This window comes from Dermacentor andersoni, chromosome 6 (assembly GCF_023375885.2).
Source record: "Dermacentor andersoni chromosome 6, qqDerAnde1_hic_scaffold, whole genome shotgun sequence".
In the NCBI taxonomy this organism is placed as follows: Eukaryota; Metazoa; Arthropoda; class Arachnida; order Ixodida; family Ixodidae; genus Dermacentor; species Dermacentor andersoni.
The window spans coordinates 12,517,716-12,544,553 of record NC_092819.1 but is presented as its reverse complement, the minus strand read 5'-3'; the positions used below and the strand labels follow the sequence as shown (position 1 = coordinate 12,544,553).

Sequence of the window (26,838 nt, the reverse complement as noted above, 5' to 3'; positions counted from 1 at the left end):
GCGTGGGATCTGCATAATTTATTTGTTCAATCTAATCATGCATAGTCAGCGTGTACACGTCATATCAGACAGCAGTGCTCGCAGTTTTCCTGACGTCGCGTGACAGACAAGCGATGTAGGGGAAAAAGACTTTTGACCACTCGTGCAGGACTCACTGCAGAAATGGAATAAAAACATTTGTAACAGTTAGGTTATAGCGCCCGGGAATTGCGTTATGCCTCCAATGTATTAGGTGGACGTCGTAGTATTATGGGCGGTGCAATGCGTGTGCATTTTGTTCCTTAGTTTATTTTTTCTTCTTCTATAAATATTGAAGCATACAGCCATTAGTTGCATTTTTGTCATTGAAAGTAGTATTCTCATCAAATAGTTTTCTTCCGCACTATGTCGGCCGGATGACGGACGGACGGACGGACTGGACTCCAAGGGAAGGAAAGCTTAGCAGGGGGCGGCAGAAAGTTAGGTGGGCGGATGACATTAAGAAGTTTGCAGGGACAACATGGCCACAATTAGTACATGACCGGGGTAGTTGGAGAAGTATGGGAGAGGCCTTTGCCCTGCAGTGGGCGTAACCAGGCTGATGATGATGATGTCGGCAATGAGGGCATGCTGCCAGCGAACATATTAAAAATAAATAAATAAATAGATTATATCGTGCGCTGTAGCGATACTTACTGGATCAGACAATTACCCTTCTTGAACCTTTCTTCAGGCGCGGTAACAGCAAATGTAAGATGAAAATACTTAATACACGGCAGAAATTCTCCACATTTTAGGATGGCGGCCATGTGCCAACGAATTAAGATACAGGGAAATCCACTTTTCCCTCTTTTCAACCCTGCATCCCCTTCCCCCAGTGCAGGGTAGCAAACCGGACGTGCGTCTGGTTAACCTCCCTGCTTTTCCTTCTCTTTCTCCAGTGTACAGATATAGAAGATTTCGAAATAGGTCCATTGTCACATGCGTTTGTCAGATCGCATGCAATAATGTTTTTGAACTCGTAAAGCTCGTGTACCGAAATGTCATACGAAAGAAGGCGAAAGTTATTGCCACCTTCTTTGTCGGTTTGCCGCCTTGTCCCCTTCCTTTATTTAATACTCTAAGACGAGCTGGAAAATGCAAATATTTCATCACTGCTTGCTTACTTTTCTTCTTTCATAACGCGACTTCATTGAGGAGATCCACACGCCGAATGTCACAGGAGTCTGTAAGAAAAATGGAAATGAATAAATGGCTCACCGTGACGTCATTCTGCTGTGAGCAGTTCACATTTAAAGCAAAGCCTTCTTTGCATAAACTCCTGGTTTCGCCGCAACTGTCTGCTGGGTCGGTCAGTATCTTGATTAATATGCTTGTCGACACACACACACACACACACACACACACACACACACACACACACACACACACACACACACACACACACACACACACACACACACACACACACACACACACACACACACACACATATATATATATATATATATATATATATATGTATATATAGTTGAATAAACGAAGGAGCACACGTACGAAGGTGGCACTTCTAATGTTTTAACGTTTCGGCCGTGGCCCGGCCTTCGTCAGAATACATCGTGAACACATCGTGAATACATTGTGTATTCTGACGAACCACGGCCGCAAGGTGTTAAAACATGAAAAATGCAAACTTCGTAAGTGTGGTCCTTCGTTTATTCAACTACCTATGCACCGGATCTACAGAACATTTCCTTGAATTATATATATATATATATATATATATATAAACATTTGACAGCGCAGAGCAAATGTTAGAGCGAAAGCTCTACTCCTCGAGGTACAACTGCCAAGGTCAATCTCGGCGCGCGTTTGACCTTCAGCCATCGGCGCGTGGGTGAAGGTGTGACGTCACATCATGTGATCCGCTGAGAGGAGTCGCAGATATGCACCACGTGACTAGGCGAGGGCTGCTTTGCCGGCACTTGGTCGCTCAGTCTCGCCACGGATGAAGCACGCGCCGGTGCTAGCCCGTCAACTCTTCGCTGCAGGCCCTGGGCTGAGTTTGAGCATTACAGTAACCCAAATTCTAACGGCAACTACTTACAGTCCATAAATCAGTTTTTACCTTAGTCAAGCCACAGTAAGATAATGATGAAGCCTTTGATGTGCAGTCAAACATTCAAGGAAGCGAAACCGTGTCTAACCGAGCTTAACAGAGCTTTCGCTCCTATAACTATAGGTGCAAGCGATGTTGAACCCTAGACACTTCTTTTTTTTTTGCCTTTTCTGGGCGCACATTGATGGAAAAGTAAAAGTAACCACAGTTTGCATATGTAATTTTTCTTCATGCAACCAAGCTTAGGTGTATAAAATCGAAGAAAATCAAGTAAATGAAGCAATCTGTTGGATATAATGCGCTGTTCCACTAGCAAGTCGATGTGCTTGAGATATACCTGTGAGCCGACTTTATAGTTTTATGCAGCAATTTATCACGATTTCTATTTATTTAATTCATTATTATTATTATTATTTATTTTTTACGCACAGCAGAGGTGCTCTTACTGGCACTACTTTGTCGGTCTGCCCCACATCTCCATGCAAAGGTTATAGCCCTTTCACTGGTATTTGCATTCAGCGGACATATAGCCGAATGTAAATACTAGTGAAAGGGCTCTAACCCAGGTTACTGTGCGTTATGGAAGACGAAAAAAAAAATTGAAGGCTCAATCCACTCTGCGAAGGTGTATTGCCAGCAAAGCTGTTACCATCCGCTTAACCTATTCTAGTCGAACGAATGAAATGAGTACGCCGTAAAATGCCGTGATACTCTGATCGACATGAACGGGATCCGCGGTGCAACCAGCCATTCTTCCGCAACGTTCAGCGGGGGTAGATGCGGCGGAATCGGAGGGTACGAGTATTCCGGAGTCTTGGAGAGGAGAGGCAGTTTACCTTCGAGTAGAGAATCCTTGCAGATTCACCAGCACACGTGCTACACGAAGAACAGGAAGAAGTGCCGGTTCGGCGCGCCCTTCATGCCGAGCGAGAAGACCACGATCGTGATACCGTACTGTCGCCGCGATCCATCACGCAGGTGACACCACGCCGCCCGCGTGCGCGTGCGCTACACGTGTTTTTGCGCTAAATCGTCGATTTCTCGAAAGCCGAATTTTCTGTGGATCGCCACGAAATAATCGCCAGGTGGTACAGGTAACCAAAGATATTTCAGAGCGATGACTACAGTTATTAACACGCAGAGTGTACACGTTGGCATAAAATCATGCCGCCCGTGTGCGCGTGCGCTACATGTGTTTTTTGAGCTAAATCGTCATTTTCTAGAAAGCCGAGTTTTCTATGGACCGCCACGAAAAAATCGCCGGTAGGTAGAGGTAAAGAGCTTCGCTCTAAAAGGAAAGCCTTTTGGAGGGCACATCTGGAAGGCCTTCCAGTCGACGGCCTTCGAAACGCCACAACTCTATCGACTCAAAGGAGTTGTCGCGCTGCTACACGGCACTTTTGAAAGGCCGCTGAGTGGTTCAGGCGTATCTCGCAAAATTGTGCGGCGCTGCGGATGTTTATTTTCGTTTTCATGTCACGAAAAGTTACACAACAACAAAACCACTAAACACTATAATTTCTTTTATGTTTGTTTCTACATAAAAGAAAATTCTTTATACATTGCCATACATATACGTTTAGTTTTTAAGTTGTTGAGTAGCGAAACTGTGGCAACGTTTGCGCCACTCGATGCGGCTGCCGTTTTGGTGTGTGTTTACATGTTTCAAACTTCAAAGTGCGCTGTGACTGCACTCTTGCTCTGTAGGGTGACGGAGAGACAGAGACTCAAGATGACAAGGCTGATATGATATTCTATATGGGTGCGATCATGCAGCTTGATCCCGGGATTGAGGCGGCGAATGCGGAAGCCGATGCCATTGAGGAAGAGCTGCTGATCGTCAACAATTTGATGATGACAATAGACTCTGTGACCGAAGCAAGCGTGAACAGAGATAGATGGTCGGTCTCTGGCGGGACGAGGTGGTTTGAGGAGACTGTGCCATTGCTTGGTGAGAAGACTGGAGACTGTGCCACTGTTGTCGAGAGTATGTGCAGTTCGCACATATCAAGCGGCAAAAGGACTTTATTGAATAATTAATAACACTCATATATAGTATATTTCGAGCATTTTGGTTTGATTTGTTCTTTCTAACCGTGAGTACGAGCACATTGTGAACGAGAGGGCATGTTCGCGCTGTTTTAGCTTGCGTTGCTCAAAGGGTATCGAGATTTCGATGGAGTTGTAGAGTGTTCCGTTAACTCGATAGACTATTGACTCGGTGGCCTTCGAAACCGCCCGTGAAGCAGCTCGAACTTGACCTTTGAGTCAACTGACTATCGGTTGGAAGGCCTTCCAAACGCGCGTTTGACACGGGTATAACTTTTGCCGGTAAGGCGCAAATATACCTTGCAGTAATTTTTGAGGCAGGGGAGTGCCTACTTGACTAGGGAGAGGGTGAATGGGCAAGCGATCGTTGTCACACGTCCTTTATACCAGATATTCTGATTCGTTGTCACACGTCCTTTCGAAACCGCCCGTGAAGCAGCTCGAACTTGACCTTTGAGTCAACTGACTATCGGTTGGAAGGCCTTCCAAACGCCCGTGTGACACGGGTATAACTTTTGCCGGTAAGGCGCAAATATACCTTGCAGTAATTTTTGAGGCAGGGGAGTGCCCACTTGACGAGGGAGAGGGTGAATGGGCAAGCGATCGTTGTCACACGTCCTTTATACCAGATATTCTGATTCGCAGAAATTCGGGGTTGGAGAGGAGGGGGGTGCACGTTCCTGTTACCCCCCCCCCCCCCTTGCCCCCCGAGCTACGCCTGTGATATCTTGAATTTCACGCAATTATATGTTGCTTTCCACTTGCCAACCAGCGTTTTACATACTTGTGGTGCACATTACTTCTCAGATAAAATTTTTTTGATATGCAATGACGCACGCGGCTGCAATTAAACTTGCCTAGGCCTTCGTTTTTCATCAGCAGGAGCTGCGGGTAACTCATTCAACTGTTTATGCCGAATAGGTCGTCGGATAATATAATGCACAAACAGTTACTACATGAAAATATGAGACAAATAACAAGAACAATCCAACTGAAAGAGAGAGGAGCCAGGACCACGCTGCGCAAAAAATGGTACCACGCACGTTTTGTTTTTCCTGTCATGCATGGAGTCCACTTACGTGGACATTTTAGAAAACGTTTTGTGCTAAAAGAACTTGTTCTTCGCTCTGGCCACAATATTTAAAGGTCTTGCCTCCGAAGGCTCCTCCTATCCCGGGTAGGCAATTATATGTACCAAACCACAATGTTACGAGATTTATAAATCGACGTGAGAGCATGCGTGTGACTTATCTGCAGGAACCACAGTACACTATCTTTGAAGGAGGGTTGGGTTAAAACTGTGGTTGGTGCCACCTTCTAGGGCAGCTATAGAAAACGTGTATTGTCCACTGAAGTTGACGCTATGCACAAGAGCTTCTCGACAGCGCTAAACTTGCTCCAGATTTCGCCGAAGCTGGTGCACTCTAGCGCACAGCACGTGCAAATGGTTAACTATTCTGCATGGGCTAATTGTCCAGAGGAGGAGGAGGAGGAGGAGGAACATTATTATTGCAGAAACCGTTGCGCGGTTTATTCCTGGGTGGTTCCCTCTGACAGGGCTCCACTGGCGATCGCGGCTCGCCGGGCCTGGTCGAGGGTCGCCAGTTGGCTTCCCAGGTCCAGTTCGGAAAGTCTCGCCTCCCAAGACCACGTAGTGAGTGTGTGTGTTGTGACTCGTGGCGAAACTGCGAGTGTCGCTATGTGGTTGCTACACCAGGGACATGTTCGGGACGTATAACTGTCTGAGGAGATTGCGTGTAGACGAGACAAGTGTGGGTATGTGTTAGTTTGCAGGCGGCGCCAATCCCTTGCCTGGAGTTTATTGAGAGCTTTGTGTGGGGGAGCGTATTGCGTTCTTCCGAGCCGTTGGTCCTGTAGTATTTGTTGACCTGTCGTTAATAACTCGTGGGTCGCTCATCGGTCTGTCGGGAGCTGAAGAACGGTGTGGTCTGCCGCTCGGCTAGTGAGACCTCGAGCTGCGCAGTCCGCCTCTTCGTTGCCCCGCAGGCCTTCGTGCCCGGGACACCAGACGATACCGTGGGTCCATTCTAGTGTGCGACCCAGGATTCGAATGGCTTGTATAGGGAGTGCTCCATTCATGTATAAACGACACGCCGCTTGTGAGTCCGTAAGGACGCGGGTGGCCCTTCCCTTGCTCTCGGCGTCGCGAAGTGCGAGAGCGATTGCTGCTGCTTCTGCTGCTGCGCTGCATGTGGCGCAGATGGAGGCTGAGGCTACCAGGTTCCCCTGATTGACAACGGCGAGTGTGTATTTGGGCCCGCAACGTGGCGACGAGGGAGACGGGCTAGCGTCCGTGTAGTACGTATCCGGGTCTCTGATACAGCGTTTGTGCAACATGCGGGCACGCGCTGCTCTTCTTTCTTGATTGTGGTTGGGGTGCATGTTCTTGGGAATAGGGTCTACTACAATATTCTCTCTAATGTGGTTAGGCAGGAGTTGTGTTTCTTCTTTGCAGTACTGAGGTGTCAGCGGGTACCCTAGCCGTTGAAGAAGGTGTCTTCCCTGTTGAGTCTTGTTGAGGCGCTCCCTCTGCGCTATGAGCGTGGCACTTGCTAGCTCCTCAAAGGTGTTGTATACGCCTAGCGCTAATAATTTCTTTGTGCTTGTGCTTGACGGTAGCTGTAAGGCCGTTTTGTAAGCCGTTCTTATAAGAGTGTCCATGCGCTCTGTCTCGCTTTTGCGCTTCACTTGATACGGTAGTGAGTACGTGGCACGGCTGATGACGAGGGCTTGTACCAGTCGTAAGGTTTCGTCCTCTGTGAAACCATCTTTGCTGCGCGGTACTCTGGCGATGAGTGATGCGGTGCTTCTTATAACGTGATTTAATTTCTCTGAGGCTAGCTTTATGCCGTTGTTTTCCTGGACGTGCATACTTAGTATGCGTGCGGTCGGGACGCGCTTTATAGGTTGCCCGGCAATCTCGCGATGTATTGGCGGGGCTCGATGTTACTTAGTTTGCTTAGGCCGGACTTGAAGGTACTCCGACTTGTGTGGAGCACACCTCATTCCTGCTGTGGTTAGGTATGACTCGATGTATCCGATAGCTGTGAGTAATGTGTTTTCTCTGTCGCCGTATGAACCCTTGGTTGCCCATAGAGTGATATCGTCGGCATAGAAGGCACATCCGAGTTTTGGGATGTTTTCCACTTGTAAAGCAAGTTTTCTAAGTCCGATGTTGAAGAGGAAAGGATATATTATTGATCCTTGCGGAGTACCCTTCTGCGGTAGATCATATATGTCCGATTGTAGACCTGCTATGCCGATGCGGGCTTTGCGGTGGCTGAGAAAAGCCACGACATAATGGTATACTCGCTCTCCGCATCCTATGTCGGCGAGGCCATCTAGGATGGTTCCGTGTGCTATATTATCAAATGCTTTTTCTACGTCAAGGGCTAGGAGTATGTTGTTGTTGCTGCCCGGTTGTGGGTTGAGGACCTCTTCCTTGAGGAGGAGGAAGACATCCTGTGCTGACATGCCTTTCCGAAATCCTTACATGCAATCGGGGTGTAGTCCATGTTCTTCCATGTGTTGTTCTATTCGAGTGAGTACAATTCATTCAAGAAGCTTGCCTAGACAAGACGTGAGCGAGATCGGTCGTAATTGATCGAGCCTGCGCGGTTTTCCTGGTTTGGGTATAAGGACTATGTGAGCTGTAGTCCATTCCTCGGGTAATGTTCCGCCCGGTGTCCATATTTCTTCGTTCAGCTGCTTTGTAAAGGCTCGCAGGGTTTCATCGCTTAGGTTTCTCAAGATGGCGTTGGTGATCCTGTCGGGACGCGGTGCCGTGTTTTTCTTGAAGCTCTGTGCTGCCGCGTATACCTCCGCATACGTGATGGGTGCATCAAGTATCTCGTTCGGAGCTCCCGGATATTGAGGGTATGGTTTCGGATGCCCGGTCCGGATTCCCGTGTACGTTTGCTGGAGTTCCTGTATGAGTTCATCCTGGGTTCCCGGATATTCGCCAACGAGTTTTTGTAGGGTTGTGTTTGTTTCTGTTTCGGTATTTGAAGGATCGATGATGCTGCGGAGTATGTTCCACGTCTTTTTGGTGCTTAGCGTGCCTTTAAGCGAATCGCAGAACCTGCGCCAATTGTCCCTGTGAACCTTCAGGGCATAATCGCTGGCCTGTTTAGTGACCTTTGAAATCCTAAGTCTAAGTTTGCGATTTAGCTTCTGTTTGCGCCATCTTCTTGTGAGGCCTCTGCATGCTTCCCATAAGTGTATGAGATGGTTGTCGATTGCCGGCGTGTCAGTATCGGTTTGGTACACTTTAGTGTTGGCGTCATATAGTTCTTTGATGCGTTGGGCCCATTCCTTGATCGTGGTTAAGCGGCCTTGATATTCCGGGAAGGGCAGACTTGTATCTAAATCGAGCTGTTGCCTCTCCCTAAACTTAGGCCAATTTGTAATTTTGGCCTTCCCTAGGGGTCGGCGTAGTTTGGCCGAGGCGCTGGTGATTTCGATAATGTAGTGATCACTACCCAGCGAGTCGTCTAGGACCCTCCAGCTTGTTCCCACGGTATCGTTGGTGATGGTGAGATCAGGAGTCGTGTCCCTGCTGGCGCTGTTTCCTATTCGAGTAGGCGTACCTGGTAAAGTAATTAGTGTGTATTCGTGGCGCTCTATGGCTTCGAGGAGCTTGGCGCCCTTGGTGTCTGCTTTCGAGTAGCCCCACGTGTTGTGCTTTGCATTGAAATCTCCGGTTATAATTAGGCGATCGCGGTGCTCCAGCATTCCCTGTAGGTGCCGGAACAATGACGCGAAGTCAGCCTTTCTGTCGCGGGGGGGGGGGGGGGGCGACTGTATACGTTGCATACGACTTGTTTAGGTCTCCCCTTCTTGACAGGCCATATCGTGGTGACGAGATGTGGGATTTCCTCACCGGGGAGCACTGTCACGGTTGTTGCCAAATCTCTGCGGACGAGCGTGGCCACCCTACGGTAGTTGGGGTCGTACTGAATTTTATACCCCATAATTGGCTTCGGTTGCTCTCCCGCCTCTTGCAGGCAGATAATATCCGGGGGTACTAGCGCCGCCTGCACATATAGCGAGAGGGATGCATGCTTGCTTTTAATGTACCTACAGTTCCAAGACCAGATCGTGATGCTTTCGCTTTCCATTTGAGGTTTACGGGCCATGATGGGACTTAGAAGGTATTGTGCTGTCTGTGTGGGAAGTTAGCATGCTACCGTCATCTGTCTGAGAGCGCATTTTACTACTTTTTCGTTTACGCTTGGGTTCCTTGGTTAGGGATTCGTTAACGTATTTCTTTAATTCTTGGAATTCCGCAAAAAACTGTTGAAACTGTTGCTGTATTTGTTGTATTATTTGTTGTTGTGATTGTTGCAGAGCATGTTGCAATTGGTCCTGGGTTACCAGGTTGCTCTCAGACGCTGAGTGCGCCTGAGGCTGCTTTGGCTGTGTTGTTTGGGGGGAGGGGGGCAGTTGTGATTCTAGTGGCGGATGTTCGGTGAGAGTGCTTAGCTGTGGTAATTGATATTGTGGCGATCACTCAAAGGTCGCAGCATGTGCCGATTCAAGCATGGCCACTCTTTTCATTAAAGTTTCAATTGTCGAGAGTGGGCATGTGCCACTGGGACAATAGGTTTAAAATGCTTAAATGTAGCGGTAGTGTTGCACTTTGTGCACACGTATATGTCATCGCGTTCATTCTCATGAAATCGCTTCGTAGACCTCTCGCAGCGTGCATCCGCCTGATTCAGTGTTTGCATTCCGACTAGTTTGTGAGCTGTGTAGTGACTAAACATAAAAATTGTATGAGAATGAAGCTGTTACCTTTGTGATGAATGAAAAACAAACACTGCAACAAGTTACACTTTGCATAGGTTGAAGCTAAACACGATTGTACGTATCACTATAAGATTAACAGCTTCACTAAAGCTTCGCTTCACATAAATTTCAGCTTGTGTGTTGGACAAGTATATTTTTTTCTTCTTAATATACTTTAGAATGAGCATTTGCATTTATACCATCCATATGAAATACGTGGCTTACCAACGTGAGCAGCAGGAAAAACATGAAAGTCGTGGCCTTCCTGTAGCCGTAGGCGTCCATTAGCTTCCCAGCTATGGGGTCTGTGATGATGGAGCTGCGGATAGACGTGCAATTGCATTGCAGTAACTGGTGAAAGTGCATTGCGCGTTCAAGAGCTCACTCGAAATGGGACTGATATGTTTATGTTAGGGACGTACTCACGCATGTTCAGGTAGACTTTTGGTAAGAGTTACGATGCCTTTAGACAGTGCTTTTATTATATGCTGGTGAAAGTGATAGTAGACTTCTTTATGAGAAATAATTGGAAGTAGTTTAGTTTAAAGGCTACGAAAGAAATTACAGTTCGCCGGCAAATGTTTGATACCTTAACTAAGCGCAAAAAAATATTCCGAGAATCAACTGAAGTTGACGCGGCGATGGTCAGGCAGAGCACAGGGCTTATGTGATTCGCATTTTGAGTAGAAAAGTTAGCATACTTCTTATATTGAAGAAATACGCGTGTTGGAAGTTTGGTCGAAGCAGTTCTGTTATGAGCGTTACGTTTGTATGAGAAACGGCATTTTTATTTGAATACAAATAAGCATAATAATTCTTTTGTGGGAGAAATTCTTTCCTCACCCCGAAACCATGAATGTGAATACAGTGCTTGACACAAATCCATGGGTAGTAATGTCATCCGGGTAGTCCAATTCCCTGAGAGCGTTAGAGGAACGGTTTTTTAATGTTACAGTACAGATAGGACGTCGCAGACCAACAAAATATTCTTTGGTAATTTAATTAGGAGGCGCTCGATGAGATTAGTGGTCGCATCATGTTTCAAGGTTTATACATGTAGTATATAGAATAAAGTTATTTTCGTAAATGTTTAACATTTCATGAAAGGATGTGAAAGGTGCAGTATATTTTGTGTATGTTGCATCTCATTAAGACACGTACCATGAAATTTGAAATCCCAAGGCAGCGTTTGTGTAAGCCGCAACTCCTGAATATGATCATGTCATACTGACAGCAAAGTTAGTAACGCATATGGAAGAATACTACTACAGGTAGTCATAATCGATTCTCTCAGCACTGTTAATCTTCACTTCAAGTTGTTGGTTCCGAATTTTGTGTGTCCTGTCCCAAATGAGTTGTTGTTTTTGCTCTCGCGTTGTTTTATAGAAGTTACTAGATATTGTGCGTTCGAGTTTTTGTATACTTCTGTAATACGTTTATTTATTGTCTGATTTTCTAAAGGAAGAAAGGTATATCTTTGTTGAGATGCTGGCGAGTATATATGGCACGATTTTCAATTATAATCAAGTAACTGAACATTAAAAGACGTACGTGGCTCGTTGAAGTGCTTGGTGGTATGCACACACAAATAACGATGACATTCCCACTCCCAGCAACACTTGTGACGCATAAACAAGTCCTAAGCTCCTATGTAAAAAGGAAATTGTGAGTTTTCTATAAGAAAGATAGCACGAGCCAGCAAAGTTTCCCAAAAGATTGGCGCGTACAAGGTTCTAACAGAAAAAAAAATCATGGCCTTTTCGCCGTAAGGTCTTCGCCGTAAGGTCGCCGTAAGCCAAGGAAACATTTATATAGGAGAAACAGGACAGTGTTTTAATATTTCAGTAAGTTATAACAAAACAGTATAGGAAATGGATGGACTGCAGGTATGGAAATTAGTTTGCTCTCAATAGCCATTGTGAAAAGAAACTTTTACCAATTCCAATGCTTGAAAAGACCAGCTCCCACATTCGCAACACTTTCCATACTTAAGCACCGGCTAAGAATTGCCATCTCCATGGCAATCATGTTGTGATAGTATGGATCGCTATAACCATTGGCGAGCGCCCAGACATCTGTTAGTAAGAAAGGGCTCTTACGCAAGCGAGATTAGAGAAGTTTCGTCGATACGATTTTTGCGTTGCCCGATGCGGAAAGTATACCCGTCGCGGCAGCTGAATGGCTATGGCTTTGCGCTGCTGGCTCGCGGGCTTGCTCCCGGCTCCGGCGGCCGCTTTACAACAGGGGCAGAATGCAAACGCGTTCGAGCATTGGGAGCGCGATAAAGAACCCCAGGTGGCGAAAGCCAATCCGGAGTTAATTACTGTAGCGTGCCTCATAATGACATCGTGGTTTTGGCACGTCAAGCTCTAGAACTATATTTCGAGTTCTAACTATGTGTATGTATATATATATATATATATATATATATATATATATATATATATATATATATATATATATATATATATAAACTTTGTCGGGAAGACATCTTAAGGAGGGGTGGCCGCCTGCGTGACCTGGCTAATTAAATTATGGACTTTTGTCCTGCCAAATCGGAACGGGCCAGTTGTGCCTCCCACTGCTCCACTATGGCATTGTTGTTTGGCCTATGAGGGTTCTTAGTGCATTCTCAGGTTACATGTATTAGGGTGAGTATGCCACCGCACCAAGGGCAGTTGGCCATATAGCGAGTGGGATACATGACGTTTAGCAATTTTAGATGGGGCAATACCACAGTCTCTATTTAGCGCTAATCGATGGCCTCTATCCCGCTAAGTTGTGCGTGGGGCGGCGGGTATTTTCTGCGGACTTCACGCTGGTGAGCAAGGATGTTCTTGACATTTAAATTTATGGAATTTTGAGAGGGATAGGGCGAGTGGTTAGGGTTAGAAGAGGACGCCGTCGCTCGGTTGGTACACCCTCGAGCTAACGCGTTAGCCTGTTCGTTCCCTTGTACCCCCGTGGGACCTTGTCCGCATGCTTGGTCTGTTTCGGCGATCGTAAAAGGAAACTACTCGTATAATAGGCCACCCTTGTTTGAAATAATATTCAGTTAACATGCCTCAAGTTGTGCTATTCTTTCTCATTTGTGCTTGGCTTCGTCGCACTGTTGCAGGTTTTGAATGCGATACCGTTCAATGAGATGTTATGAGCAAGTTGTTGGAAGCTTTCTCTCGAATATCAGTAAAGGAGCTTGCATTAAAGCTTGCACACATTTCAGTTACGCACATAAGTATGCCAAAAGCGGGGTTAAGACTGCACCCAGAGTGTTACGGATTGTATTGTTATCAGTTTGTGGTAATTTATTATTTATTTATTTCACGATAGCCCTATAAGCCCTCTACGGAGGGTATTTAATCACAACGTTCTCGACTTGGTGGAATCATCCCCGGGCAGCGCCTACCCTGCATGGTTATCATTTTTCAAGTGAGCGCTCATATTTCTTTCATCACTTTTGAAGCACACACACGCTTGCAACCTTTCTGGTGATTGAAACGTTTGCCTTTTTCTACCACTTATTCCGCGTTTAAAGTTCATTTGTTCATTTGTTTACTAAACATGGAGAATTAAATTCGTACATATTTATCATCGGCAGCTATTAGTCACCTTTCCAAACTCAGTGCTCATTATTTATTTAAGAGCTGGGCAAAAAACACTCAAAAAACACTATTCGGCATCATAAGGCGCTTGTCAGTTGAGCACATACGACTAGTAGAAAAAGAATTGGCTGAAGGCTTAGCTTGGTTAAGCCTGGAAGATTGCGAAAGCAATACCCTTGGCTGCGCCTTGGTTCGGCTGACGGTGTGGACATGGTTGACCTTTGTTAAACTTATGGCTATACATCATCCGACATAGCGCAAGGCAGCGCGCCGACCACTGCGAGGAGCCGAGCTGTAGCCCCATTTATCCCACACCAGCGAGCGTTCTCTCTCGGTAGCGCCGCAGCAGCGGCGCGCAAGGCTTAGCCTCCACCATCGATGCCGCGAGCTGGGGCCCCGTCTCTCGGTCTGGCGTGACGTCACATGGTCACGTGACGCGCAGCTGTGTAAGGAGGCGCCACGACCACTGATGGGCCGAAAGTGCGAGCAGTATTGCTTTCGCAATAAAAGGTTCAGTGAGTCAAAGAAAGCCATACCGTTCAAGCTGTATTAGTACTACCGGTCCTATGATGAAATATCCAGTCAACGTAAGTAGGTGACCGAGGAAGGCATATAATGCCATAACCTAAATGAAGGAAAACGAAACAACACAGAGAAAACGTAATAGGTAAGCCGTCTAGATGCATTAATAAATTCCTTTTCCTAAGACATCTTTTCTGAAACGTTCACCACTATTCACGTAGCTTGTCAGCTCTAAACAATATTCTCACTGACAAACAAATGATTGAAGTCCTTCATTGGGACAAAATATAGAACAAAAATAAAGCATTTGGGAGCTGCAGGCAGGCGACTAAAACACTTCATTCTTTAACGGTGCTGCGTCCTCTAGGTCCTTTTGCTCGCCATCACGTGTTCCACGTTTGCGGAACCCATGTGGGCTGCCGGTAGCATTTCTGAGCCAGCGCTGTTATGATAACAGCTTATTCTCGTGGTTTCGTGGTTTCGTATGTGCAGCAACTGCCACGCATAAAAAAATCACATACGTTAACCAGTTAACTGGTACTTTATTCTTGAATATGAACATGGTTCATTGTCATGAATATATACTCTACATATGTTATTTATTCACCAATGGATCGCTGTCGACCATGACAAGATATTTGATTCGCTGATCTAAGACTTAGAATACTGAAGTTATTTACCTGTAAGTGGCAGAAGGTAGCAGCGAGTGCACAGCCAAAGACATAACTCGTGAATTGAACTGCAAACACTGTTCCTCGAACAGTCACACTTGTTTGAAACTGAAAAAGAAAGGTAAATGCAGAAATATCACAAAGGGGGCACAAGTGTTCATAGATTCCTATATTGCAAGCTGAATAATGGATGTTGCTATAAGGAATTAGCATGAGAAATACCGAGGAGACCATTATGATGTGGTAATGTGGCACTCTGATTGCATGTAAACGTATCGTTGATGCGGATACTTCAATGGATACGCTGTAGTTCTGTGAGTAGATAACTTTGATCCATAAGTGCAGTTTCAAGCATACATGGAGATGGCTAAAGCTTAGATTTGAGCGTGTCGCTGGTAATGCATTCATAAACTGACAATTCTTGGACGGAATATAACCAAAATGGTGCGCGTTATAGAAAGGCAATTCAATGTGGCTGATTTTCCATTATTTAGCAGTTTGTTTGTGCTATGTTTTGATAATGCATAGGCAGCTGATTATTGCTACTTAAAACATGACCACAAAACAAATGCAGACTGAATATTACCATGTTTACCTTGGTTGTGATGCTCTTATTTTTGTTTGCTTCTACATGTAATCTACATAGTTGTAACACACACTCTTCCATACTAGACGCACAAGCCGTGTGAAATCACTGCTAGGTCACGGATGTTGTAACCTTGCGCGATAGCCCAGCAATTATCACACCTACAGATACATGTAGCGCGACCTCTAATTGTCGCCATAAACACCGCCTGTTTCAAAGCTCACGATTATGCCATATAGGGATCGATTATTCATGGATTTATTTGATCGACTTACAATTTATTACGCCGTCAGCGTTGCCGCTGTTGCGGTAAACTTGAACATACATACATATTTTGTGGGCGACAAGTGCATCCAATGAAGAATTAGTGATTGAAGTTCGTCTTATAGGCTCACCGCCTGCTTGCACCAGTCATAGGAATAGTAATCAAAGAACGCCAACGGAGATTGTTGGTTATGTTACCATACAGAGAGTAGGTAAAGTAAAATGGGGTTTTACTGGAGAGATTGGAAGAGGAGGTTTGGAATGCGGCAAAGGGGAGAGACTGGATAATCTGCTGCTCCGGTGCTCACACAGCGTGGCACTGAGAAGTCCTGACGACTTTATTTCAATTTGGGACTCGCGGATCACCAAGTTGCAGCTCGTTTCTCCCCACAAGCATAGCCAGACGCCGGGCTCCGGCGCATAAAAGTCTAGCAATATTCTTAGATGCCACCGGGACCACTTAGCGCCTCACGTTATACTGTGCCCGACTGTGCGACAGCACAGAATGCCTACCAACGAAGCACGACCACCAGGTCCCGTAACTCTCTCTTTCTTCTTTCCTGTCTACATTCCAAGCTCCTTTCTTTCTTTAAATTCTTAATTACCCCATCCCTGACCACTTACCTACTCATACTGATTATCGTTTTTAGGCCACATTATAGTTCAGGTGCAGTGAGGCAGTCATGGTGCCTGTGGCCACACAATTTTATCTTCTCTTTGTCAACTATATATTTTTCTGCCCTCCCCCCCTTATGTTGTCTGCATTATAAATAAATTGTCAGTGTTCTTTTGGCTACTCCATTTTACTTACATAAACATAATTAGCTATAAAACGAATTAAATAAACATGAAATATAATGATGATAGAAACACACTTTAGCACGCGCAAACGCTAATGCACACAAGACGAAAGGAAAAAAGAAAGACTAGGCATCAACAACAAACGCGAGACACATCTTAAAATCTCATTATCATTGCAATTTACAACACGAGCGCCGTTTATGTTGAAGAATGGCGAAGTGTTCATCCAAGATGTCAGAGACCGAACGTTCGCTCACCTCTTCGAGGCTCGGCTGCAATGTCGGCTCATTAAACGCTGAGACAACCCACACCGTTGTGAGCGCAGCCATGTGAGCCAAGTACAGCGGGTCGCGCATTAGATTCGAGTAGTTGGGTTTCGCAGCTTCTACCTTTTCGTTGATTGGAGGTGGCACTAAAGGACAAAGCAAAACGAGGCACAATAAGCTTTGAGACACAAACGCACGCACGCACGCACATACAAATAGAGAGAGAAAGATATATATATATATATATATATATATATATATATATATATATATATATATATATATATATATGTATGTATGTATATACTATCACACCGAATACCGCGCGCGAAATGTAAACAGGACATATTGCTTGGATAGGAACTTCTCTGTCGCTAGACCTTGTGAAAGTTCGTACACATGTTGTGCAAGTTACAGTCGTGAGCATGCCAGTGCCACGGATGCTCACGGGCACACGTCCCTCTTTGTTTTCTACCAGGTTACGCGCTCGGCTACGCTTAACTCAGAGACATGTGCTTTACTTTTCTGGGGGTATTGCGTACTTGGTCTAGCTTGTTAAGACAGCGGCCATAAGCATACTTACTGCGGTTAATTTTTGTTTTTGATGCAAGCTTTGTATTCCAGGGGAAAGAAAGCATAAGGATCGCTGACATGACGAAAAATGGCAGTGGGTAAGCCCAGATCTAAAGATGGAACACCAAAGAAAGGACAACGAAGAATAATCAACCTGCTTTTTGCGATGATATTTTCTTTATGCTTAAGGAGTATACTATCGACGCACTAACTCAACTTTGTTGCCGATGTACTTTAGCGACATTTCTGCTCTTTCATTTTCCCCTTGGTTTCTCTGGCCAACGAGCGGCCGCTAGCAGCTATTTTCACCTCAAGTTCGCAAATATAATCTGAAATAATGAAAACTTGAGTGACATAATATCGTGTGGATATTTACAATATGATCATCATTACATTGCACATTAAATTATGCCACACGACCAATTTTCACTAATGTAGTACTTTGTTTAGGTCAAGACCTGTAACGAATTCTTGTAAATTTCAGCCGGTACCCTCAAATTTACATTTTGATAAGGGTTTCTAAATATATTTTGTTACTCCTCTTCCGTTTTGGTATGTGCTAGCGCTATCAATCATCAAAATATCAAAATAAACGAGGCAAGATGGATATAAATAACCTTCCGCTCCGAAGTAATAACACTTACGTCAATCATCTTTCCTCCAAGGGCGGAACCGATTATGTTGCCTGTTCCCCAAGAAATTTCTAACGTGGCCTGCGAGGTTTTTATCCAACAGTGGTTACATGTTTGCTGTCATGATAACATTAAACAAGACTGCACTGTGAATGACAAGCATATCGTTAGTTGGCTCCCTTAGCCGTCGAAGTCTGACTAGGATAATTGATCACACCTTCATTGGGAGTAACACTAACTACCGCCTTCCGTTGCCTTGACTATTAAAGAATACTGAACCCGACGTCAGCTTTCAGAGGAAGCTTTAGCTCAGGGCAAACTCCGATTTTCCAATGCAAATACACGTGAAATGCATAAATAATTTTAGGAGACAACTGCTGAACCCATTTGAATGAAATTTTGTATTAGTTGAGAGAGAAAGTTCCAGCATCTCTAGGAAGCTGAATTTTAATTTATTATGTCGAACTTCTCACCAAAAATTGCGGCAAATTGGTCAGCTTAAAAAAAATAAAAAGCGAAGTTTACAAATTCGCAACTTCGCGCCAAAAACAGATATCGCACTTCTATTAGCTGACCTTTTAGAGGCGCTCAAACGAATAAACGTCATATATAGATTTGCAGTTTACTTGAAATGAATAAAATGTTTACGGGGATTTTGAAAAAGTCCTACCAACGAAGTAGAGAGATATTTAGAATAATAATGCATTAATAGCTATAGACTTGATGATTAACAGTTATAGACTTGATGCGGGGCTTTATTGAAATTTGGACAATTTTCTAAACCTTTTCTCAAATATCGATGGCCTAAATTGAAGATTAACACCCTGCAGTTGCTATATTTCAATTATTTCTTTTAAATACAACAAAACGCATAAATATATGGCAGTAGATGTCAAGAAAAATGATGTCTTCGTTGCCATGTATTTAGACAGGAGCTCCCGAGCTAAATGTTTCTCTTATATATTGTCGTTGTTTACAGCTATTCTATTTACAACGGCATTCGTTAGCATTATTGCTTTATTCGACTGTAGTCTCATAAATAACTTGCATCAGTGCTACTTTCACATTGTTTTCTTGAGACATTTCCACAAAAACATATCCACGAATAAAACTAGCGATAACGCATAGACATAAACAAATCAGCCACATATAGTTACTTTTTTTTCCAAGTCAGCCTAAAATAGAAAAGCCACAGCGCGCAGCATGTCGATGAGACCTAAAGACTTACGATTATGAGTCCAGGATTTTTGCTAAACTTGTGCGTGACTACCGAGAAGAGGCTGACGAAGTACAGTCCGACGGCGAAGCCTCCCAGAAGGACCGTGGCAAGCGAGAGCAAGAACAGCGACTGACTTCCGGACGACCAGTATAGAGAGCTGCGCAAATATACGCGCAACGTTATTCGTGGTAATTGATACCATGAGTAAACCGCCATCTGAAGGAGCTCATTTGCTGGGTTGGTCAAATAGCGCACATGGTCGACTGTGAAACGCATGTGAATACAGACCATAGCTCAAGAGAAAGTATAAAAAGAAGGATATTTTTGTCACATACAAGATCAAAGACAACTCATAATCCAGCAGTTCAAATCTCGAAAACAATCTTATACGCGTACGCCAAGATAGGACGAGGGAGGACGGCTGTCGATATCTGCAGCTGGATCTAGACCGCCATATGCAGCCGGTGTCTAATTCGCCGCAACACTGCATTTGATGCTGCATGCATGAATTTTTTTTTAAATTTTACAATCATGCCGAGCTGTAGTCGAGTGCGGACATTCTTGAATGCCCTACATTTATCATAAAGGTGCAGGCACACACACCATTCGCGAGTAAAGCTAACTGCTCCCTCCAGGCACTACGAATGCTATTCTGTTCGCACTACTACGAAAACGTCTCCTGGGATACTTCTCGAGGAGAGATGGGGATAGAAAGTGACGTCACAAACTTCACTATACCTCTGGATTAGTATTACCATTCATAGGGTCTCCACGGCTATGTCATTCTGCTTCTGCGTACAACGTCTGAGATTTGAATTCTGTCCGTAGTCTTTGCATAGGTGGCGGGACAATATATATATATATATATATATATATATATATATATATATATATATATATATGATGCTGACGAACAAAATAACGTTTTTGCTAAGTAAAAAGACTCCAATCGACTCAATGTTGCCTCTGAGACACCCGCTGTGGTCTCTGCCGTGGCTTATGTGTGTAGCTCCGTCCTAGAAAAAAGGGAGAGAGAAACTATGTAATACTACGTGTTTGCCCGTTAAAAACTGATCTGCGTATATTTATCCCATGTGTGTTGAAAACTGCAAGTCAAGTCAAGGAAAAAGTGGAGAAGGAAAGGCAGGGAGGTTAACCAGTTTAGCTTAACCGGTTTGCTACCCTACACATGGGAGCGGGATGGGGGGGATGAAAGATGGGGAAGGCAGAGAGAGACAGCAAATAAACTGGAAAAGAGTTACAGAACTATTAGTCCTCGCAAATCTAAACCACGGGAATGGTATGGCCATCCGTGCAGCGAATTTTTGTGTTGTGAAGAAGGCAACACCTCTTGTTATTTAGACAAGGAGGACTTACCCTTCTGAAACCGAAAAAATGAAGGCTCCTGACTGTCCAATTAGATAGCACGTCTGTGGAGACGTCCATTGAAGCTGTGAGAAAAAAAATACATGGCATAGCCTATAGGTACTTTAAAACAAAGCAACAATCTGGATAATTCAATGATTTGTATATAGGTTTGGAGTAAGATGGCCTTGTTGGTAGCTCACATTCAATAAATCACATAGTTTTAAATAGAGTTTAACTTTGATTGACGTCTGTCCCACTTAATGAACGTCATGCGGTAGCGCGTTTCCGAGTACAATGGGAAATTTAGAACTATACTATAAGAAACTGGGATCACTCACAGTGTAAAATTGTATCACTATTATCATGCATCGGCTGTATCAAGTGTATCAAGTTTGTATCACTGTTTGATATCTGAAGTGTCATGCCCCCTCCCACCCCCCCCCCCCCCCCCCAAAAAAAAAAGAAAGCAAGATGTCGTACCATTCTGTCTCCCAGGACCGAAGCGAGGAACATTGCCGCTTTGAAAGTAGAAAAGACCAGTCCACACTTCCATGCCGGTATGTCTCTTTTCGTTGCCTGTCGTGTTGAAGAACAGAACTGAACAGTGCTTATTCTGCTTTCGTCGCATTGCACGTGTAGCCTGTACCAGTACCTTGAAGGCGCCAAGAGTTTCATCTGAATTTGCACACACTGCGTTGCAAGCGACAGGCCAAAGCGGCGGTCATGTGTTCACGCTACCTAAATATCTTTACTGCAACAATTATACACCGCCAAACGGATCCTTTTATACACAGAATTGGTTTCTTCGACTTATATTTCATTTTAAACCAACTGGCTTTTTCTTTAGCTCTTTCCACATATTTGTACTGCACCGCTAAGGGCGCTTGCTAACCCAGTTGCAGTTCGCGTTCGTCGCCCGAATGTCACGTGCAATGTGACAGCTTTCTGAGACGCACGTGCTGTCGCGCGAGATCTCCATGACGCTGTGGTCGGTGGTGCGGCTGTGTCGCGTTCCACCCACGCCTGTGCAAACCGTTCCGTGCCGCGTTTGTCCCATGTGCTTCTCTTGTCGGGATGCGCCGAAATGTACTTATCCTCAAGTCGTGTGTTGGGGAAAGCATCTTTATCCTAAAGATCAAATAGTGGCCTCCAGGCCAAAGTCTGCCTTGCATCTGGGTAATACACATTTCAATGCCATATAATTGCAAGCGTATTTGTGATCATTTGAACTGTCTCTACACATGCGCCGTGGTGGCGTAGTGGATTTGGCCTTGCGCTTGTAAGCGCGAGGGCACGGGATGGAAGCCCTGCCGCGGCCGCTGCATTAAGATGGGGGAGAAATGCAAAAAACGCCCGTGTACCGTGCATTGGGTACGCTTGAAGTAACCCTAGGTGGTCGAAATTAATCCGGAGTCCGACATTGTGGCTCGCTTCATAATCATATCGTTGTTTTGGCACTCAGAATTTAATTACTTGTTCAGATAGCGCTTAGGGGCCACCGCTTCTACAGTTACCTACATTAGTGCAGAAATAAAATAGTCCTATATTTTGCTTCGAATGTGTGATTCATTCAACTAGCTGGAAAACCAGAACATTGAATACTTCTACAACGTTTTTACAACGTTCAAGTCACTCATGCAACTGTGTTGGTGCTCGTGGTCGAATTTCACTTCTGAAAGCTCTCATATTTGGAACTGCAGAAAGGGAGCTCGTCAAGTTTCGCGCATATCTAGCTTAAGGTCTTTTCTTCTATACCTCTTTTAGATAGAGGGCCTCCAGTGCACACAAGTGCAGTTAAATTAGAGAAACTTTCGGAACATACACAACGAAACTCTTTTCGCTGTTTCGACCCATCGTTAACACCGTTACTCTTAAGGCTGTAAACATATTGTTTACTGTAAACAGCTAGCTCCGTCTACTCCTGCGATGACAGAAGCCGTAGTTGAAAACAGCATTTATTCTTACCACTTCGTGGGCATTGACATGTCTCACACGGGAGTTTGACGGCGATAACTCTTAAAGCGATAGTGTTAAGGGTCGCATGTCTAAGAAAATCCGGTGTCCGTCTCGGCGTAGGTGGAGTTGTGCGTGAGCGAAAATTTTCGCATATATTTAGGTATATGTATATGCCACGCCTTGCTATATGACATGCGGTATTTGTGGATTGTATTGAGACGCCATTCTATCATTAAAGGTGTTCATACCTTGTCTTACATTCTTGACAAAGGTATTCCTTGGAATGACAGCCCAGAAATGACAGCCCACAAACAAATTTCGTGAAACAAAAGACCGTCAGCACATGCCTTTTATGTTAAATCTTCTCAGACTGAACTATTAAAATTGCGAAACAATAACAGAAACCTGAAAATTAAGTAATTTTTTTCTGGCGCAGTTGCGCGGGATCAGCCCACGCAAGAGGCCGCGTTTCTTCCAGAAAGCTCGCTTTCGTGCATAGCATTCGCTGCGAGCTTTTCCCGGTAAGCATTACTGCTGCGAAAGCTGCAGTCACCGGGAAGCGTGAGCAGCAGTAAAGAATCTTTGAATGCTATCGCTTTCCACTCTGAAAGGCAGCTATTAAGTGTCCTCCAGTTCTTAACTGCATAATTTATAAAGTTTTCATGTCTACTGGCACCTATCATTATGTTTACTTGCCACAATACGTTCCCCAAGGTGGAAACTTCATTTGTTCACATCAGCGATTGGATTTTAGTCGTAAAGGGCAAAGGTGTTTGCTATATGTCACAAATCAGCTCCCTTAAGGGCGGAAAAAGCTTTACTGTTTAGTTACAAAATTCAGCAGGATTAAGAACGTAAACCGCCCAACGTCAACTATATGTACGCTGCGTAAGCAATGGCTGAGTGGTTTTTGCTTCTGTGGATATGAGGCAGACTGACGATGAGGACAACTTGTGATCGGCTGGGTCATTTGTGGGCCAAGCCGTTTTATTCTAAAGTAAAGCATTTATTACATTTTTCCTCTACCTTGGGGCTTCGGGCGTCGGTGTTACCGAGTGGACACAAGACCTTTATCCATTATTCCACGACCACCACGCTACACCAATTACACACTATGCACTAGGCCTGCACTTGGCTTTAGGCGACGGTATTGCCCCATAAATGGCGCCCAAGGCTGACGCGGTTTCCTGGTTCTGGCGGCGTGGGGCAACTACAAGCAGGAAATGAACAACAAGTTTACAACAGACGTAGCCGTGTGTGGAGGTCGCTTGCAACACATCAGAGCACGTTAGTAAGTAAATGAAACCAAAGGTACATTCAGTGCGGAAAAAAACACATGCGCCCGAAAGAAGTGTCGATCAGACCAAGAACGTATATGCAACGCTGCAAAGCGTAGCGCAGAACGCGAGCATGGGTTGGCTGAAAAGGGGGAGAGGAACGTCTGACGGCCATGCGCACCGAAGAATGCTGTGGACATTGCACCCAGAAGCGGGAAGCGGTGCATCAGCGCTTCTTGGTGGGCATGCATGCGTAGCCTGTTGAACATACTGCACAAACATCTGCGTATTACTGCTATAAGCTTGCATAAAACTTGCTTTAATACTTGCGTAGGAATGAAAGAAAGCGAATGTCCGCATGGTGCATGGGATCCGCTGAATTTATTTTTCGCTTCGTTCTTCCTGTCCTATGTAACGTTAGGCAGACTTCTGAAAACTTAAAATGCATCCTACGCAGGAAAAGTTTGTGCATGGTTGTTCACAGTAACAGTGCGCGTATTAGGATATCTTCTGCATTATCCATATTCAGGTGGTTAGACAACGATAATTAAGAGCTTTCTTAAATACGGAATTTTTTTGCTTATTATAAGGAACACATTTCAGAACATGGCCGAAAACCTGCTCTACCTCTGCTACCTCTCGCGCAGCCATTATTTGTATGCGTTTTTCGCGTTCTTTAGAAAGCGCGTGAAAGGAAAAAAAAAATACGCTCAGCGACCGGCTTTTGTGCTGCGACAACAGTACGTGCACTCTGACAGCCTGCAGAGGAACTAACCTGACTCTTATGGTACTCTGACGCCTTCGTCAATAATATCGATAGTTGGTTCTTTTTCGTCATCATGCGGTCCTACATGTCAACTGCGGTCCCGCCTATCGGTGTACCGTGAGAGCCTGCGCTGTTTCAACTTACAATGTCAAGCTGAAAGACTGGCTGCCAAGAGTTCTGTGGAGGCCAACACGCCAACGTAATCGAATCTGCTGTAGTATTGATGAATCTGTTAGGTAAGACAGGATCGAGTTTATTTACAGCGCTATTGAGGAGGGCGCGGTAGTAGCAAGGCCGTAGTACCTTGGCGGTGCTACGCTGGGCCGCACGGTTAGTCCGGTCGCAAGGTAAAGTGTGACTTTTGCGCACTGTCTTTTCATCGTGACGACTTATTAAACTTATATCATTTAAGCTAAATAAGACAATATTTACGAAGGTTAATTAATTTTAGGAAGGTGGTTTGATTATAAATTCTAGAGATATGCGAATAGTGGTTCTTTGGACCGAATCGAATATGATTGGAATAGTGCCAGAAGCGAATCGAATCGAATGCCAAATAGTTCTCGAATACTTTTCGATCAGCCGTTATCACAGTGAATAAAAGGCGATGTTCACATCCTACTATTCTTAAAGTTAGCAAGTCGCTGTCATTACATAGTACATTACGAAGCATTGTAAAGTAATTTATTGTAGGTTATAAAAGCACAAATGGAGCATTAGGTGCAAGCAATTTATTCGCATGCACAGTACTATTGAGAGAGTGGAAGTGACCACAGTATAGCCTGTAAAATATGGCTACCTAACCGTAGTAGCCTGCTCCACAACGCAAGTTCTTATGTTTTGTGTCTTTACTATGCCTGTGGGGGTGAAAATTCACTGTAATGTTACTCCACCTTTATGGTTAAATAGATGCAGATGACGTTACGAAATATTCGAAAAGTAATCGAAAAAATATTGGGATTTACGAATAGTAAATTCGAATAACGAATCTTATTCCATTAGTTGCTTAATTGACAGTTTCGAATATTCGCACAACCCTCAAAAATACAAGATGACGCCGTAATGCGAAAGTAACTGGGAAGAGAATTCCATCAGCTTCATCCGCTTAATTTCTTTTGTATTTAAAAAACATTCTGGCTTCATACTTTTTGTTAGGTGCAAGACTAAGCCCTATAATTAGAGCTTGAATTCTTCCCATCGCTCGTCTACTTGGTCTAGTGAGATGTTATTGGGGTTAAATAGCTTCCACCTGATATATACTTACAAGCATTGGAAAGAATGTCTGCATTACACCAAGCAGAGCCGACATCCATATCTCCGTGTGTAGGAGGGGCACGATCCAAATGTAGCGTTTCCAGGTTGACTCAGAGTCCTCGGTGGTTTTCTCAACCTCAGCCTTCTGCTGAGGCTCAACTGCCCCGTAATACACCCGTGATCCGCTGTCGGCTGTCATTGGTAAAGCATCCTGATCTCACTGACACTTAAGGTGCCTTCGGATGGATGGAAAAAAGCGATAAGAGATAAATAGCAGGATGCTCACGTTATTTGTAGAATCGAGGGGCCCTCTTACATAAAATATGGAAGGCGTTATTCGTATGTCGAGTTCAAGACCAGGGGCTTATGATGGTCGCCCATGCCGTGCTGTTCTCCTTTTCCTTTCCGCAGAGAATTGTACCACTGAGCCTACGCTTACAATGTAGGTAAAAATAGTACCCAAAGCGCTTCAATGCGTCATCTTTGTAGCTGGCAGACTGAACAACGCTCTTCTTCCTTCGCATGCTGAGAGTGATCGCTGCGTGTGTTGCTGACTCAAGCTGCATTTCTAAAATAGCCAGTGGAAACCCCCGTCCTTCATACTGCGCATATGCGGAAAATTCACATGTGTTTTAGAATGAAGGCTGCTTTTGGTTTTATGGAAACACTGTTGAAAATAACGCATGCCTAGAGAGCGGATAATAACCAAGATGTAGCTTTAAAGACAACTACTAGAAGTGGGCGGGGGGCGGGGTTGTCTGGCATTGTTCAAGAAACTTATCTGTGAGAGAAATAGTTGTATATGGAAAACGTATGCCAGGTGAACACATTTTAGATTGTTCTTCGATAGATTTCAATACATTAGTATATTCTGCATTATTTTGAATGAGCAGCTCAAGGGTGCGCAGCCGAGCTTGAACGACAATAACGATAACAACCATAACAACAGCATAGAAAGCCTCTGACATATGCTATAACACTGCATCTAGGTGCCTATAATGGGAAGCACTCAGAGGGGTAGGCAGTGTTCCCGAATGCAGTAGTACCTTTTCTGCGCATTTCATTTCGGAAACATCACTTATGAAGAACAAGTATGTAGAAAAGTTACTGAGTAAAAGAATAA

The 26,838-nt window shown here is 44.5% G+C and overlaps 1 protein-coding gene across 2 annotated transcripts; it reads right to left on the bottom strand.

The window, feature by feature from the left end:
* LOC126521529 (MFS-type transporter SLC18B1-like) lies at positions 1–26,164 on the bottom strand. Of its 2 annotated transcripts, XM_055065836.2 has the most exons (14): positions 25,726–26,164; positions 20,943–21,038; positions 20,472–20,545; positions 19,104–19,251; positions 17,888–17,956; positions 17,254–17,353; positions 16,662–16,816; positions 14,763–14,861; positions 14,097–14,185; positions 11,510–11,605; positions 10,802–10,876; positions 10,184–10,277; positions 1,146–1,205; positions 1–154 (listed from the first exon to the last, which is right to left on the bottom strand). In XM_055065836.2, exons 1-14 carry the CDS (start codon positions 25,912–25,914, stop codon positions 152–154), a joined length of 1,347 nt encoding a protein of 448 aa, XP_054921811.1. In that variant the 5' UTR covers positions 25,915–26,164; the 3' UTR covers positions 1–151. The 2 variants fall into 2 exon arrangements, with proteins under 2 accessions (XP_054921811.1, XP_050026190.1); XM_050170233.3 differs by lacking the exon at positions 1–154 and having other exon boundaries at positions 1,044–1,205; positions 25,726–26,161.
* Positions 26,165–26,838: the final 674 nt, after the last annotated feature.

What these genes read in the sequence shown, in the direction of transcription:
- LOC126521529 (XM_050170233.3), bottom strand. Translation starts at nt 25,914, where the DNA reads ATGACAGCCGACAGCGGATCACGGGTGTATTACGGGGCAGTTGAGCCT. An exon ending in AGACATTCTTTCCAATGCTT is followed by an intron (nt 21,039 to 25,725) that starts GTAAGTATATAT and finishes TCAACACGACAG; the next exon opens with GCAACGAAAAGAGACATACC. An exon ending in CAAGCACTTCAACGAGCCAC is followed by an intron (nt 10,877 to 11,509) that starts GTACGTCTTTTA and finishes TAACGCTCTCAG; the next exon opens with GGAATTGGACTACCCGGATG.